At 42.1% G+C, this 16,852-nt stretch overlaps 1 protein-coding gene across 2 annotated transcripts in view; it reads left to right on the forward strand.

The window, feature by feature from the left end:
- The window catches only part of usp34 (ubiquitin specific peptidase 34), a 56,998-nt gene that overhangs the window by 17,521 nt on the left and 22,625 nt on the right, over positions 1 to 16,852 (forward strand). For both annotated transcript variants that reach the window (XM_088933626.1, XM_088933628.1), the window contains exons 13-36: positions 357 to 487; positions 1,523 to 2,172; positions 2,433 to 2,647; positions 3,021 to 3,136; positions 3,603 to 3,730; positions 5,140 to 5,229; positions 5,635 to 5,730; positions 6,270 to 6,352; positions 7,974 to 8,128; positions 8,657 to 8,770; positions 9,068 to 9,167; positions 9,479 to 9,511; positions 9,651 to 9,810; positions 9,946 to 10,072; positions 10,662 to 10,809; positions 10,980 to 11,080; positions 11,634 to 11,843; positions 12,936 to 13,061; positions 13,626 to 13,748; positions 14,432 to 14,515; positions 15,199 to 15,285; positions 15,399 to 15,599; positions 15,696 to 15,778; positions 16,099 to 16,139. In XM_088933626.1, coding sequence (XP_088789752.1) covers positions 357 to 487; positions 1,523 to 2,172; positions 2,433 to 2,647; positions 3,021 to 3,136; positions 3,603 to 3,730; positions 5,140 to 5,229; positions 5,635 to 5,730; positions 6,270 to 6,352; positions 7,974 to 8,128; positions 8,657 to 8,770; positions 9,068 to 9,167; positions 9,479 to 9,511; positions 9,651 to 9,810; positions 9,946 to 10,072; positions 10,662 to 10,809; positions 10,980 to 11,080; positions 11,634 to 11,843; positions 12,936 to 13,061; positions 13,626 to 13,748; positions 14,432 to 14,515; positions 15,199 to 15,285; positions 15,399 to 15,599; positions 15,696 to 15,778; positions 16,099 to 16,139 — 3,402 coding nt within the window. The remainder of the gene's footprint in view (positions 1 to 356; positions 488 to 1,522; positions 2,173 to 2,432; positions 2,648 to 3,020; positions 3,137 to 3,602; positions 3,731 to 5,139; positions 5,230 to 5,634; positions 5,731 to 6,269; positions 6,353 to 7,973; positions 8,129 to 8,656; positions 8,771 to 9,067; positions 9,168 to 9,478; positions 9,512 to 9,650; positions 9,811 to 9,945; positions 10,073 to 10,661; positions 10,810 to 10,979; positions 11,081 to 11,633; positions 11,844 to 12,935; positions 13,062 to 13,625; positions 13,749 to 14,431; positions 14,516 to 15,198; positions 15,286 to 15,398; positions 15,600 to 15,695; positions 15,779 to 16,098; positions 16,140 to 16,852) is intronic.

Raw genomic sequence — 16,852 nt, forward strand, 5'->3', positions numbered from 1 at the left:
TCAAGTATAAAAGAAGCTCTGAAGCGTAACCTTCCTGCTCATTTTGGTTTTTACTTTCCTCTGTTGCTGCTGTACCTGAGGTTTAGTTCTGTCAGGCAGTGCTGATGAGTCTACGCACCCCTTTGTCAAGTTTTAGTTCACATGGTTGTAGGCCAAAATCACTTAAATCGGTAGTTGTTTTTTTAAACACCAACTTATTATTTTGATAATTTTTTTGTCAAGAAAAAGTGTCTGACTTTGCTTGAGCGGATTAGAATGGAAATAACTCGGGGTGTCGCGGCCCCGCGTGCGCATCTCGGGGTGGGGGGGGGCGATGAAGGTGACCGTCCCTGCTTTCTCCTTCCGTACGGGCTCAGGCTCCCCGGCGGCCAGTCCCGAGAGCAGTGACAACAGCGACACCCACCACAGCGCCGGCAGCGACATCGAGATGGACGAGCAGATCATGAGCAGCACCAAGCGGGTTCAGCAGCGGCTGTCCGACACCGAGGTAGGTAGATAGATAATACTTTATTAATCCTGTAGGGAAATTGATGTGTTACAGCAGTCCAGCCCAAGACAAGCAAAAACAGACATCAGAATAGTTATAAAACAAAAGACAACAAAATAAATAAAAATAAATAAATACAAAATAAATAAATACATAGGTGTGTGCAAAATGTGATGATCATAGTCACTGTAAAAACAATAAAATATGTCCAAAATGTGCATAGGTTTATACAGACTGATTGTCCAAAAAGTACAATGGAGCAAACATGCTGTCCATAGACGAGCAAATGAAGGGCTAACAGTTCTAGCCTAGGGCAGCGTTATACACCCTGACAGCCGCCGGGAGGAAAGACCTGCGGAAACGTTCCCTTGAACACCGTAGCTGGAGCAGTCTGTTGCTAAAAGTGCTCCGCTGCCCAGTAACAGTCCCATGAAGCAGATGAGAGGTGTTGTTCATGATGGCTGTGAGCTTGGTCAGCATTCTCCTCTCAGCCACCACCTCCATGGGGTCAAGGCTCATCCCCAACACAGTGCCAGCCTTCTTGATAAGTTTATTGAGCCTATTTGCATCTTTTGTCGTGATGCTGCTGCCCCAGCACACAACAGCGTAGAAGATGGCCGTCACCACCACTGATTCATAAAAAATGTGTAGCAGTGTTCCACACACACCAAAGGACCTGAGTCTCCTAAGAAAATAGGTACCTGGCATCTGTAGCGCTTTCCTTTCTCCCTCTTATCAAACTACAGAACCATGTGTCAGCATCATCGTTTTATCATCGGCTTGGGAAATGCCATCACCCAGGACACAGTACTAGATGCATGAATTTCGCGTTAGGCGAGTGCAGGGAATAATCCTGGATGTTCTAAGATGCCGTAAGAGAGTGACAGGGTTAGCACATGGTAGAAGTGCGATGCAGCTGTTGCAAAGTAGTCATGTAATAGCAATAAAAGAAATGTTTGTGTCCACATTCCTGATTTATAAAGGGGGAAAATGAATGAGCTGACATTTTTCTGGGTGCTTGCCTTGGCTCACTAGGAGTCCATGCAGGGCAGCTCGGATGAGACGGCGAACAGCGGGGAGGACGCCAGCAGCGGGCCCGGCAGCAGCAGTGGCCGCAGCGAGGGCTCCAGCAACGAGGCCAACTCCAGCCGCGCCAGCCAGTCCGCGGGCAGCCCCGGGAGCGAGGTGCACTCGGAGGACATGGCCGACAGCGAGGCCCTGAAGGAGGAAGAGGAGGAGGAGGAGGAGGACGAGGATGAGGAGGAGGACGACACCGGGGCGGCGGAGAGGGGCTGCAGCCCGCCAAAGGAAGCCCGGAACCCCGAGCTCAGGAAGAGGAAGTCGGAGGCCCAGGCTGGCATTTGTCTGGGCGACACTCCCGGCCCTGCGGACAGACCAGGGGGCGCCAGCGGGCCGGGAAAGGACCTGTCCTTCAACGCCGATGCTGTGTCCTCCGTGGACAGCCACATGAGAATGCTGGATGCCTGCTCTGCCCACCCGGAGGACCCTGACCACGACATGCAGGCGGAAATGGGCCCAACACACATACCTCCAGGGACTCAGGACCCATGCCTCACCCGCACTGGGGACTTCCTTGGCGAGGCCATTGGCAGCGAGCTGTTCAACTGCAGGCGTTTCATCGGCCCCCACCACCATCACCACCACCACCACCACCACCATGAGGGGTGAGCGCCTGCTTTCTCAGCTCCGCTGTCTTCCTGCACACGTTCCAAACCCAAAAGGTTTTCTACTGTCATGGGGCAACAGAGGCGCTTTCTTCCTTCAGCACAATGGGGAACTCGGCAGCAATGCTTGTGCTTGTAGGTTTTGCATGGCTAGAAAAACAGACCCCATTGGCCCCCCCGATGTGTTGAGCTCCGAGTCCCGAGTTGCTAGACCAGTCCGCCAGAACGGTGTGTATCTCTGACACTTGTGTCATTTGCAGGCACATGGTGGAGGACATGCTGAGTGCGGATGATGTGAGCTGCAGCAGCTCCCAGGTCAGCGCGAAGTCTGAAAAGAACATGGCGGATTTCGATGGGGAGGAGTCTGGCTGCGAGGAAGAGCTGGTGCAAATCAACTCACATGCTGAGCTCACCTCGCACCTCCAGCAGCACCTACCCAACTTAGCCTCAATCTACCACGAACACCTAACTCAAGGCAAGGGCCTTTCCTTTTACACATTCATTTATCTGCTGCTTTAGGTGTTCATAACGTTTCCTTGCAGTTTTCAGTTCGCCTCAGCATACTTTCTTTAATTCTTAAACTTAAAGCAGTGATATTGCATAAAAAAGCGCTTGATTTTGCCATTTCGCATTACAGTGTTGAAATGGAAACAGGCAGTGTGCTGTTTATTTTCCATATTTCATATAAAGACAAAATATCAGTATTCAAATGCTAAAACTTCTAGAAAATGGTTACAATTTTTATCTGAGGGTGAATAATAAAACTCCATAAAGGCTTGTAATTAAAATATGAAAATGGAGGGAATGAAAAGTTTTTAATACTGGGATAAATCAACTTTATTTATCAGGTCCTGCAGTTCACAAACATCAGTACTCTGGCAATGCAGTCACTGACATCAACTTGGACAATGTCTGTAAGAAGGGTAACACCCTCTTGTGGGACTTGGTTCAAGATGAGGATGCGGTGAGTACTGCTTCTGTACAGCCGAAACGCCCACAAGATTTAGGAACATACAAGACTGCGTTTGGTTGTTGATCTATTAAAGAAGACCTTTTAAAACACAACAGGATTTGAATGAGCTTTCTGAGGTCCCAGGATAAGTTTTAACCAGGGAAAAGTTTATTCCTACAAATTCTTCAGTTTTTCTTCTGAGAACTGCCTTGGTGTTTCTGTTTTTTTTTGGTCCCATGTGGCTCAGATTTGTAAGGGGTCAGGATTTTCATTTATACATACTTAGCTGAGGTGTCGACTATTTTTAAGGTAATTTACAGAAAAAAAAATAATCACTGGGGAAAATTCTTAGACTCTTCTGTAGTCACAGGCCTGTGCCATGAATAATCACTGGTTTCTTGTTTGCCTTCAGTGAAGGCGATGCTGAAGTGAAGTATTATTGTTCTATTCACAGTCTTTCTGGTTTTGTGTTGTGCAGATTCATTTATCTGAGGGGCTGATCAATGAAGCAGAGAAACTGCTGTGCTCTCTCGTTTGCTGGTTCACTGACAGACAGATTCGAATGAGGTTCATCGAAGGCTGCTTGGAAAACTTGTCCAACCACCGGTGAGAAGAAATACAAACTAGTATATAGTTGTCTTTTCTGTTCCTAAAAAAAGTTAATCAGAGGATATAAGCCTGTAGAATATCTCTTTACACACCATATTCCACACATTTAAATGTGTCTTAGTATATGCAGTTGAGAATTTAGCTATTGAATTGAAAGTTTTTTTTATTTTTTCTAAATTCCATCTAGTCTGAAATTCATAATGTGCTCCTGAGAAAACTTAATCCTTCACAGAAAGTTATCTTTTTCTCCAGACTTAACTATGCTTAATATTATGCTTCTCTTTGGTTGCGTTTTTGTTAATATAACTGTGACCTTTCAGTGCTGCCTCTTAGAAGTGAGAGATTTTGTTTTGTTTTTTCCTTTTCTGTTGTCAAAATTATTTATTAAATACACTTCGGGTCTTAGGGTTGGAATCCAGTTTCTTGTGAATACTTCTACACTTTAACAATGCAGAAAATCAAAAGCACGTACTTCCTAAATTTGGTCTCCTTTGTCTGTAATGAAAACACTTCCAAATGATTGTATCTTTGCAATATTTGCTTCTTTTAAGTGCCAGTGAAGGTTATAACAATGGCCAGGCATTAGGCTGTGGATGTTGATTCATCTGGCATTGTATTGCTTTTGGGTGCATGTGTAAAAACAAAAGTTAACGAAGAAAAAAACAAGAGTAGTAGCAAAAAAACTTATGGTTGCATAAAAATCCTAACCTCGGAGTAAAAGGAAAAATGCAAATGAAATGCAAGTTTCGGGTCTTCTCTTGGGTATTATCTCTCGTCTAATACGCTCTGCAGGACATTTCTAGAGGTGCTGGTACTTCCCTTTTTATGGTGAACAACAGCTGGGAATCCCCTTTGGGTACTTGCTGTTTTGTAGAATGTATAGTTCTGTGACTTTTCTGGGTAATGTGTACATGTTTTTTGTTTTAAATATTTCATAATGTATAAGATGGAGTTTTTTTTTGATTCAGTAACATGTCACATGCTAATGAAACCTCAAGGCAAATTTCATGTGACATTTTTTTATTTTTTTTCCCCCCAATATCTAAGATTTAGACATTGTTAGCTGGATTGGAACTGCTCAGGAGATTGCTGGTTAAACTTACCCTGTGTGTCTGGAAAACCTGATTAGGAGGAAGGGAAGGACAATATCTATTGTAACCAGAAGAATAATTCTGGAGCAGATGAACAGCCCTATATTGTACTTCAAGTTTGTAGCTTTTAAATTGCATTGTAAAACATGATATGCCACTGAGTATCTGATGAGATGCCCTTTTATAACTGCTGACTTTCAAACTTCAGCACATGGCTTAAGTGTACACATTTTTTTACTTCATAACATTATATCATTGTGTGACTATCCATTGCAAAGAATGAGACGTGTATATATATTTTTTTTTGTTGTGCAGGTCCGTTGTTGTTTCTCTCCGTCTACTTCCTAAGCTGTTTGGCACATTTCAACAGTTTGGGAGTAGTTATGACACCCACTGGATAACCATGTAAGTTGCCAGCTCTTCATTTAGGTTAATTTTAGCACATGATCATATTTGTCATTCCCTAAACATCTAAGCATGAACATGGTGAATACAGTGTGTGGTGACTCCGGTTTGATGTCTGCTATCACAAAGCAAGGGTGGGATTATATTGTTACAAACAAATGGAAAGCCATAATAAAGAAAAATATAAACTTGTAACCTTTCCAAATTTGTTGAAAGCTGATTTAGTAGATGTATTTGCTAGGGTGAGTCAGTGTTGAATATCATTATGAAATCATTTAAACATACTTTGTAAACTGCAAGTATTTATTGAGTGTGGTTCTTTCAGCGTCATTGTGTAAATATGTAGCTAACTGAAAATGTGACACATGCCCTTGAGATATAGTGAAACCTTCTTCTGGCTCCCAGGTGGGCTGAGAAGGAGTTGCATATGATGAAGCTCTTTTTCGATGACCTGCTACACTACATTCAAGAAGTTCGGGAGCAACGACATAAATTTGCTCTGTAAGTCTTTTTCTGCTGCCAGAAAAAAACTGCCATGAACCTTTTCCCCCTGCTTGTTTTTAACTTAAATTACTTGTTAGTATCTCATCTGCAGTTTCCGACTGCTTATTCTTTGTCTGTATGGGGTAATTTAAAGCGTTCTTTTTCTTTTGTCTCCATGTATATGCTTGATGTCCCTTAAAATAGTGCTGTAAATTGTAATCAAAGTAGCTAAGGGACATGGGATGATACAGTATGTGCCTTTGTTATCCTCCTCTCTCTCTGTGCATAAAGCACTAGGCTTTAGGGGTAGTGTGAAAAAGTCATATTATAAATGGTTTGGTTCTTCCATGGGAGTTCATGGTCTGTGTGTTGTCAAAACAGTTTAACTATGTGGAAGACTACTTCATGATTCACTTTAGATTTTTTTAATGAGTTTTTCTATAATGTGAAGTGAAGGTTGCTGAATTATACTTAATATTTACAATGACCAAATTGACAGAGGGCGTTTTGTTTTGGGGTGAAGAGTGAGGGGGTTTCTCGTCCCTCTTTGATTTCAGGTATGGCCACAGTGCTGAAGTCCAAGTGCGTCTGCAGTTCCTTACCTGTGTGTTCTCCACTCTGGGCTCCCCAGACCACTTCCGTATGTGCAGCTCCTAATTTCTTTTTAAACATCATATTAAAATGTAGATAAAAATTTCAACTATGGGGAAACCCAAGACTGGCAGACTGTTGAAATACGTGATTACAGTTGATGTAGCTGAGCATATAGTATTGTTGGTTCTGCAGGTTGCTTGACTGAGTTGAATTAAGACAGTAGTTCCCAATTCTGGTCCTGGAGATATCTTTATTTCAGCTTGACATCTCCAGTGCTAATTGATGGATAAGTTCACCTTGCTTGCTTGTTATTCAACTAGTTGCTTTCGTCAGTCACTAGTCTCATGAATAGCCCTACTTATTCTTTGCACACTTCTCCTCAAATTCTTTGCCATGGTTTTCGAATAAAGCAGCTCTTAATAGGTGATCATATTTATGATGAATGGGCACATGTGAGAATTACACTGTATCCGACACGCCCTGAGTGAATGTTTTGTCCTTCTACAGCGGGCCATTTGGTGATGTTTCAGCCAGCACACCTGAATGAGACCAGTGCAGTTTCTTCAGCTCAGAAATTAGTGCAGGACTGTTACCAATTACAAATCCCATTCGATCTTTTAAAAAGCTGAAAGCAAATTTATTAATGTGCCCCAAACAGAAAACTCAAATCATTTATCCAGTGGTTAAGAACAAGGCAGGTACCAAAAGACAGTGTTCCTCCATAATCAAGGCGGTAACCAGCAGGTTAAAACAGTCTTTTATCTCTTTTACTTTTTGTACTTGGAATCTTCAATTTAACATGTCCAAAATTAAGTAAAACAGGAGAATGATGACCTATAAAATTGATTTTTTTAAGATGAAGACTTTTTAATTACATTTGTGGCTTTAGTTAGTATACCTTGGCAGTCCGGCAGAAGTGACAAAAGAGGGTGTGTTATTTTACGATGAGACTGTAACCTGATGAGCTGAAGTCATACATTAAGGAATTTTGATTTTAAATTTTTTAAAGGAAATATGATCCTCTTCAATTAGGACTTGACTTTGCTGTCTTGCGCGGAAGGCTTTTGGTAGAAACTGGCTTAGCTCTTTGTTCTTCTATAGGAAACTGGTTGCATGGTATTGAATGACACCAGTGGTTTTGGGTTTCAGAAAGATGCACACATGAACAGGAACGCTCATACAGGTTCATTCTTTTTCAGTGCACATCACTGCAAAACACCTGTATAAAATCTGTTCTTTTAATGTAAAATGTGTTTTAACACCAGGGAAAAGGTGATGCAACACTCTTCATGCTTTCTAAGAAGCATTCTTTCATGATCTCTCCGTGTTCTTCTTAGTTTAAAACCTGCAATCAGAAGACTAGCTTTCTGACTTTTTTTGCATTTAAAATATAGTAAGCCTCTAATTTGAGGAACAGAAGCCAAAAATAGGTGTAATGACCAGTCGTGTGTTGGCCATCCTAACCTTTCCTTTGTTGTGCTGTTGATTATGCAGAAAATGTTGTATGGGCTGTTAAACTGCAAAGTGGCTAGAGAGAGTTTAATCTGCTTTTGTTGTTTTCTGTTAATGTTTAGTTTGAAGTAGTGTGTTGTTTTAAAACTGGCTGACTAATGCCGTTTGGAAATATTTATTTCATAAAGTGATGTTGGCTGGTGGTCTCTCCTCAGGGCTCAGCTTGGAACAGGTTGATATTCTGTGGCACTGCCTGGTGGAAGACTCCGAGTGCTATGATGATGCATTGCACTGGTTCCTCAACCAAGTCCGCAGCAAAGACCAGCATGCAATGGGCATGGAAACATACAAGCATCTTTTCCTGGAAAAGGCAAGGGATTAAATGAAAGAAGCTCATAGCATACACTGTATGATTTGCTTAGGTTTTAGATCGTTCTCTCATGAGAAAGATGTGTTTACAACAACGCTTCTTTTTTGCCAAAGTGCCTCATATTTGCATTAGAAAATAAGAGTAAAATTCTGTCAGCGTTTTGCCTAAATTCATGAGTTCTGTATTTTTGTATACATTTTCCTAGTAGTATTTCAAATTTTTCATTTTTGCAAAATTGTGGAGCAAAGCCTTTGCATTCTGTTAAGAAGCAAGAGGGAGATCAAATGTTGATTGAGAAGGCGCAGTCTGTTTCAGTCACTGGTATAATATTAAACAGGTCTGCAGAAGTTTTATTTGGGAAAGCTAGGACTCCCAGCGTTAGTATGTGGAAAAGGCACAATTAACTGAATTTGTTTAATGATGCACACATACAGCCAAGTTTTTCTTGTAGTTGCCTAAGTTAGTACTTATTAATGTCAGTGAGCTTTAAAATGCAGTCAACATGTGCTCTGTTTTGCCTTCTCTTAGATGCCACAGCTAAAACCGGAAACAATCAGTATGACAGGACTGAACCTGTTCCAGCATTTATGTAATTTAGCCCGCCTGGCTACGAGTGCTTATGATAGTGGCTCAAATTGTGAGGTAAGGACTAGCTTGATGAACCTCTTCGGTTTTATCAGTATTGCAGTGTAAACGGACAGTACGTTTTCCCTGCTGCTCTGAGATTTGGGGAAGAGCGGGACATGTTTTATGATTGTGTTCATTCCATAGTGATGCTTATGAGACGAGCAAATTGACATTACCGCTGAATGTTTATTGTGAACATTTTGGAATGTTTTGCTTTGAGTAATGTGTGAACGTTTGGGTTGTCTTGATGTTAAAATTGAATAGGTTTTTTTTATTTTCAAACATTTTTATTCCGTTTCTGCCAACCCATAGCTTTGTGGTATGGACCAACTATGGGGCATCGCGTTGAGGGCTCAGTCTGCGGATGTTAGCCGAACTGCCATACAGTACATCAACTCCTATTATATAAATGGTAAGCGTGTCAAGCCACTAGTGGTGATGAACAAATGCTCTGTTAATTTTAGTTGTTTCCTTGGAATTGATTTTAAACGAAAAAGACGAATTTGTGTAATGTTTATAACAAACAGATGTTCAAAGTAAAAGAGAAGTCTTAAGGATGTTGAAAACAAACACAGGTAAATAGAGCGAAATGTGCAACCTTCTCTGTTAGTTTGCAGTTTTTGGATAGTTGTTGAATTTCGGGCTTATATAAATAATATTCTAGACTGGAGTTTGTTCTGTCTTTATGTAAGGTGTATTTTAGTCTGTTTTCTTTGGTTACAGTTGGCTTGACCTGTAAATCCACCAAGATTCCAGGTAACGCTCTTTAATGTAATATTTGTTTAAATAGACAGGTTAATCCGCTTGTGAAACTTGTCAAACCTCCTCAAAATATTAAAGTGAATTATGGACGGAGTTTTCATTATGCTATTTGAGCAAAATGTGTCTTTTTCAGGCAAAACAGGTTTGGAAAAAGAGCAGGAGTTCATCAGCAAGTGTATGGAAAGTCTCATGATGGCATCTGGTAATCTGGAGAAGGATCCCCACTCTAGCCTTACTATAATTGAGAGAGGACTGCTGATGCTCAAGACTCACTTGGAAGCCTTCCGCCGAAGGTACGATGCATTGGCTTTGGACTGAAAGGCTTTGATATTATATGCTCGTTTGAGTGTTCTGTGTGTGCACCATGCTCGGCGAAGACGTGTGCCATGTGGCAGAGCTGCGTTCATTACGGTCTCCGTGCTTTGCAGGTTTGCTTATCATCTGAGACAGTGGCAGATTGAGGGAACAGGAATCAGCAGTCACTTGAAGGCTCTCAGTGACAAGCAGTCGCTGCCCCTGAGGATTGTGTGCCAGCCAGCTGGTCTTCCTGACAAGGTACCTACAGTGAGACACTAATGCGTCCTTGTCATGTGGGAGGTATTTCAGACACGGCTAGCAGTGTTTTCAGGATTTGGCTCATTATGCTATTCATGCTCCCAGCTGTCGAGTACATGCCACAGCAGGCTTGACTTTGAATAAGCATGAGGGAAATGATCATGTGTCTGATGCGCGTGGCCTTCCAGTGTGTGAGCACAGCTCTTCAGCTCGCAGCTCCAGTCCTGAAGACAGAAAAAGATGCACACAGGAAATCCTGTCTCCAACTTTTTTCTTCAGATTTTTTTTTTAACTAGATTACTTTGTTAATAAACCTTTTCCCTCTTTCTACTTGAAAATGTTCTGTATCCTGTAGGTCTCTATAAACAGATCCCAAACAGAATAATTACTTTTATCAACATATGAGGTTCTGGCAAATCCTAATTAGCTGTGCTGGAATTTACAGGAAGATGATGTGTGAACATTGTGTGAATGTAATATCTCATAGGCAGGTGGCGTAATATACCACTTTTAAGTGACTCTGAGTGAGAAAAGGTGTCTCCTTGTCTTAACCACATGGCTTGTCCTTCTTCCCTGTTTGTGTCCGTAGATGACAATAGAAATGTATCCCAGCGATCAGGTAGCAGACCTGAGAGCAGAGGTCACCCACTGGTATGAGAACCTGCAGAAGGAGCAGATGAACCAGCAGGCTCAGCTGCAGGAGTTTGGGCAGAGCAGCCGACAGGGGGACTTTCCCGGTGTGTTATTGCTCCGTACAGCCTGAGCTCCAAACTGTTGCCCCGTGTTAGAAATATGGACAACCTGATCCGCTCTCCGTTCTGCGCATCCGTTCTCTGCATGTTCAAGATAAAATAATGACCTACCAATGTCATTTAGTGGAAAAATGTTTCTTTTGTTGTTACTCCAGGAGGTTTGATGGGACCTGTGAGAATGATCTCCTCAGGCCATGAGTTGACCACAGATTATGATGAGAAAACTCTGCATGAACTGGGATTTAAGGATATGCAGGTAACCACACGACACTGATTGGCTTTGTCTGTGTCTCTTAGACATACCTTATTCTGCATGAGCTATGACAAAGCAAAAAAATCCTTAGTGCTGAGAATCTTTCATTTTTCAGCTTTTAAGGTGTCCTTTTTACTGCTTTGTATAATAGTACAAAATTGTCAGCAAAATCTAGCAAAGATTCTCCTTTACCCAGGAGGTTTATCCTGGTTAAAGGAGAATCTTTGCTAGATTTTGTTTGCAATTTTGTATGGTCAGTAACAGCAGAACAGTTCAGAGAGAAGAGGAGAAGAAGTTCAGTTTGAAGACTTGTTTGACAGTCCTGTCTACCTGTTTCTTTATTGTAATTATATTGACCTGTTTCTTTATATGTACATACATTGTTTGAAACAGTTTGGTTTACTAACAGCATTTCAGTGCAAAATGTTATTTGCCAAGGTGTAACAATACCATAACTAGAGCGCATAGCTAAGTGTGTTTTAATGCATAAGGATCCTGAATTAAGGTCGAGAGCTGGAGCTCACTGTGTGGAGACGTTGCTCTGCTGTGCTTGCAGATGGTGTTTGTCTCCCTGGGCGCCCCGAGGAGAGAGCGGAAGGGCGAAGGAGTGCAGCTGCCGGCCTCCTGCCTGCCCCCTCCTCAGAAGGACAACATTCCCATGCTTCTGCTGCTGCAGGAGCCCCACCTCACCACGCTGTTCGACCTGCTGGAGATGCTGGCCTGCTTTAAGCCCCCCACTCGGGAGCGGGCTATGGAGGACACGGAGGTACCGCTCACTCCCTTTCCCCTGCCTTCCATCCCCACACTCTCTCTGCCCCCCTCCCCCCCCCCCCCAGCGACGGGCACAGACTGGGAGCTGTTCTGAACCGGGGAGCTGCCAGACGCTTGTAGAGCTGTACATGTAAGGGTGTTTCTCGAGGTTGGTGAAGGTGTGAAGAACGTGCATCGGAACTAATCTCGTCTTCTGTATCGCATACAAAATCCTTAAGAAAAACCATTTAGGCCTTCTAATTCTTTTTGATTTTCTAGCTAAATGATCCAAGGATCTCATCTGTTTTTTAATGACTCCGGGGTGTCAGCTGTGCAGCTTGTTCCCGTAACCCTTTATTTAAAGAAGTGCCTTTTATTCTCAAGATACTTCCTTGTAGCTTCCACTGACGTCCTCTGGTTCATGTTTCGCTGTTGATTGTGAAGAGGCTCACTGGATTGACTTCGTCAGTGCCTTAGAGGATTATGAATACTTGAATCGTGTTCCTCGTAGTCTTCTCTTCCAGACTAAAAAGATTAACTTCTTTTAGCTTGTCAGTGTAGGTCATGAGAGTGAACCCAGGAATATATCTGGTTGCTCTTGTCTGGATTGATTCCAGAGCAGCAAAGTTTTTCTCAAATCTCGGTCACCAAAACTGTGCAAAGTATTTTAGATGAGGTCTCACTAGTTTATTGTACAATTGTAACAAAACAGCCCTTGATTTAAATTGTGCACTCATAACTGCAGTATATATCTTCACATTTATGCCCTTCTGTATTGCTTCCCCACATACTGTACCTGGAAGATGAAAACATGTTTACATAATCATCTGTATCTTTATCATAAGTAGCGTTTCCAAGCTCATTATTCCACATTTGACATTGGTAGTTTGTTCTTCCTGCAGCAGCACCCTTCACCCCTCATGTTCACAGTAATTCCAGCTTTATATTCAGAGGAAAGCGGAAAAGATGGAATTGTAAAATCAGCAATTGTATTTTTCCGAAGAGGAAGATGGGACTCGGTGCCCACCGTGTCGGCGTGCTCGAGCAGTCTGTGTCTTTGTTGTGCTTGGGTTCTCCCTCGGCTTCACCGCTCGGCGTTTCTCTGCAGAGCGTCAGGTGCGAGGAGCTGCACCTCCATGCTGAGAACCTGTCCAGGCGTGTCTGGGAGCTGCTCATGCTGCTGCCGACGTGTCCCAACATGTTACAGGCCTTCCAGAACATCTCTGAAGAGCCGGTCAGTCTTCCCCGTCCTGCCTGCTGCTGCGCTGCTGGGCAGATGCCCTGCTTCAGGGATCATGGGGGCCGATTAAACGTTTTTTTAGAATTCATTCACATTTACTTTTTACAATGTACTTTGTACGGAACTAAATTGTGTCAGTATTATACAACAAATGAATGTTTTGTGAACTGCATGTGGTGGAGGCGTGGGTTGTGCAGGTTAGGTTAATATATGAAGATCAGGAGTTTCTGGATCGGAGGTTAAACAGCCAAATTGACTCCCACTCTGTGTGCCATGCTGGTTAAGAACCCGATGCTGGCTGCACCTGCCAGGATTAACACCCAGTTTGATTTTACTGGGTAGAAGCTGGGTTTAAAAATGATTTTTTTTTTTAACTTTGAATTCTCTGATGACTTTCCTTTTTTTTTTTTCCTCTCAGAAAATTGTTGTTAGTTAAAGAATCACATGAAAATATTTGAAACCTCATTGCTATGAGTAGCTAGGCAGTCAGACTGGTCAAAATGACCAGATTGCCTTTTCAGGCCTGCTAATGTTTTTTTTTTTCTTTCGTTTTTTAAGGGAAGTGATGGACTTTGTTGGAAAGATCTGCTAAGAATAAAGAGCCCGCATAAGCTTTTGTATGCCCTTGAAATCATCGAGGCGCTGGGGAAACCCAACAGGAGGATACGAAGGGAGTCCACGGTAAGGAGTACATTTGGAGCTGTCTTCTAAGCATCCTGTATGTGCTTGCATGAGTGCTGAGCATGAAAAGGAGCTTAACACTGTAAGTATATTTTCAGAAGAAGCATACAAATTCATGATATTGATTGTTTTTAGCATCATTTCGTCATTCACGATTGACCACAATCAACTCTTTAGAGATCGTTGTAAAGTTGAGGAGGGAATTTTAAACTGTTGAAGGCAGAGCTTGATGAAATTTAAAAAAAAAAACCTCACACACAGAAGGGAAAATACACCCCACTCATCAAAGGAGCAACACCTTAATGTCATTTGTGTTAGAGGCTGGACTTAATCGTCCGAGAGGGAGTCGGTAGAAGTAGAGCCGAGTCTTCTCCAGTGCTGGGGAAAGTTAGTTTTAAAAAGTAATCCACTGTTGTTACGCGTTACTTGCAAAGGATTTTAAAATTGCCAAGTTGCAGGAAATAATTGTAAGAATGTAAGCCTTTTCTATAAACGCAGTGTTCTCCTTTTCTGTAGTTATCTATTGCATGTTATAGAAACTTCTAATCCATCTGGAAGAAATTGCAATGGCTCCGTGTCCATTCCAAACAATTATAATTTTCAGTGGCACAATGCATACATTTTATGTTAAAATGCTTTTAGAATGGTGTTTAAATGCTTTTGCTTGATAAATTTCATACTAGGGAAGCTACAGTGACCTGTACCCAGATTCAGATGATTCCAGTGAGGACCAGATAGAGAATAGCAAGAACTCCTGGAGCTGCAAGGTGAGTGGAACAGGCAGATGTTCCGAAACGGCGGAGATCTCTAATAATGTAAAGTAGTGGCACACCAAACAATCTGGGAATGTCCCCCCCACCCCCCGAGTAGATGTACGCAGAGGAATGTATTGCATCAATGTAGTCCTTTACCATTGTTCTGTTACCCAAGCTGTGGAAATCAGCTAGTGACAGCATGTAGCATTGTGTGCAGTTTGAAGTAGCAGCAAGACTTGAAAAGATGAAAGTGGCGGTTAGTAACATGAATATGAGTACGGGGGACCCCTGATGCACATAGTCATGAATCAGAGCAAAATGATGTATATGGGGGAAGGGAACAATGTAAATATGGGGAACAAAGTACAAAAGTAAATTTTGTCTGTGCAGCTTAAGTGAGTCTGTTAGTCTGTGTTTCACTTGTAGCTACTTTCTACATTTCTATACTTGTACACTAGTATTTTTAAACTATTTTTACTCCCTTTTGTCTTGGCTTACCAATCATTTTAAACAAACTTACCTTACCCAAATACTCATGTATGATCTTACCTGTAGAAGTGAACAATGTTCCCATTCACTATGCAGGGAACTCTTCACTGAGGCTAAGATAAAAAAAAATGATAAAAGTAGCCGTCTTTTATGTTGGGGAAAAAAAATGTTTACCCTTACTACTTACATTTCTCATTTGACTCTAGTTTGTGTCTTCTGGAGGGCTACAGCTTCTTCTGGAAATTTTTAATTCCGCAATCCTGGAGCCTAAAGATCAAGAGTCTTGGACAGTGGTATGTGTTGATGTTTTCGCTGCCGTTCGGTCTTGAATTGTGTCGTGATGGTAGAGGTCTCACGGTTGCTGCTGTAGTTCTCTGGCTCAGTTTCCTCTGGCTCTTTTGTCTAGTGGCTTTTGGACTGCCTTGCTTGCCTTTTGAAGCTGATCTGCCAGTTTGCAGTAGACCCTGCTGATCTGGACTTGGCCTATCACGATGTGTTTGCCTGGTCTGGGGTGACGGAGAACCAGCGCAAACGAGCGTGGCCAGGCAAGTCCCGCAAAGGAGCAGGGGACCATGGGAAGGGGCTCCACATACCACGGCTCACAGAGGTACAGCATCTAATGTCTTTACAGCAGCACTTTGCTTCTTGGGGAATTTCTTAAGCTTCTACTGAGAGCTAAGAGAGCTTTCTTCTTCTCTTCTAGGTTTTTCTTGGCCTCGTCCAAGGGACCAACTTAATCCACCGGTTAATTAATGTTGCCTACACCTATGACAACCTTGGTCACAGGTAAGTTAAGTCTGTTATTTAGTTGTGTAATAACTCCTGGTTTCCATGTAAGAATGTCTGTTGATGCTTTGCTTAAATCTGAGTAAATCTCTCCTATTTGCAGCTACAAAGTGCACTAGTAAAAAAAACTATCGGGGGGTGTTGTTAATTGAATAAACAACAATTTCAGATGGGTTTTTCGTCATTGTGTCCCATCGTTTATTATGTTCGTCTTAGCAGTTGAAATAGAAGAGAATCTAATGGAAATGCAGGGGTTATCTGAGTACTTACAACTGCAAATGTCTGTGTGAATTCACTGCTGACAGTTTTTCTTTCTTTAGGGTGCTGAAAGCTCAGTCTGATCATAGGTCACGGCATGAAGGTAAGTGTTGTGCCTTAATTCTGTAGCACCCTCTGGCTAAGAGCAGCAGAGTGAATACTGTGTTGATTAGGAAGGCTGGTTATGAATAGATGCATGCAAAATTTACAAGGCAGAGGCTGTTCCCAGGAGTATACTCAGTCAGGGTTTCTCAGTCCTGGTCCTGGAGTCCACTGCTGCTTTTCACTCCAGCTAAGCTTCATTACATAATTGGAATCTCAATTGAACTTATAAGTTGCTTAGATGGAAAAGTTTGTGATTTTCAGTGATTTGTGAAATGCAGTGGTTAAAAGACAACCGCCAAGATTCAGTTCAGATTATTCCTTTTATATGAGGACAATTAAAGGGAAACTGCAGTCCCAGTTTCTCCGACCGGTTATTATATTTCTTTAACAGAAAAATTAAGTTGGTGATATAGAAAAATATGACAAATTTTGAATTCAGTGCAAAATTGTGAACTGTGTGAAAATACTTAGAGTTGCCATGTTGTCACAAACCTCTGGTCTCGCCACATGCCAGAGAGATTTCCCGTGAATTGTGACCTGGAATTCTTGTGCAGTGAATTGGAGGTTTTACACTTTACTGTGTACATTGTGCTTGTGGTTTGAAACGCACTCATCGGTGCTGATTTTTTCTAACCCTCTAAAAATAAAAATAGCCTTTCGCTTCCACTTTAAGGGTTTAGTTGTGTAAATGAGAGCTTGGCTGGACCAAAA

This window comes from Atractosteus spatula, chromosome 15 (genome assembly GCF_055471065.1).
Source record: "Atractosteus spatula isolate fAtrSpa1 chromosome 15, fAtrSpa1.hap1, whole genome shotgun sequence".
NCBI lineage: Eukaryota > Metazoa > Chordata > Actinopteri > Semionotiformes > Lepisosteidae > Atractosteus > Atractosteus spatula.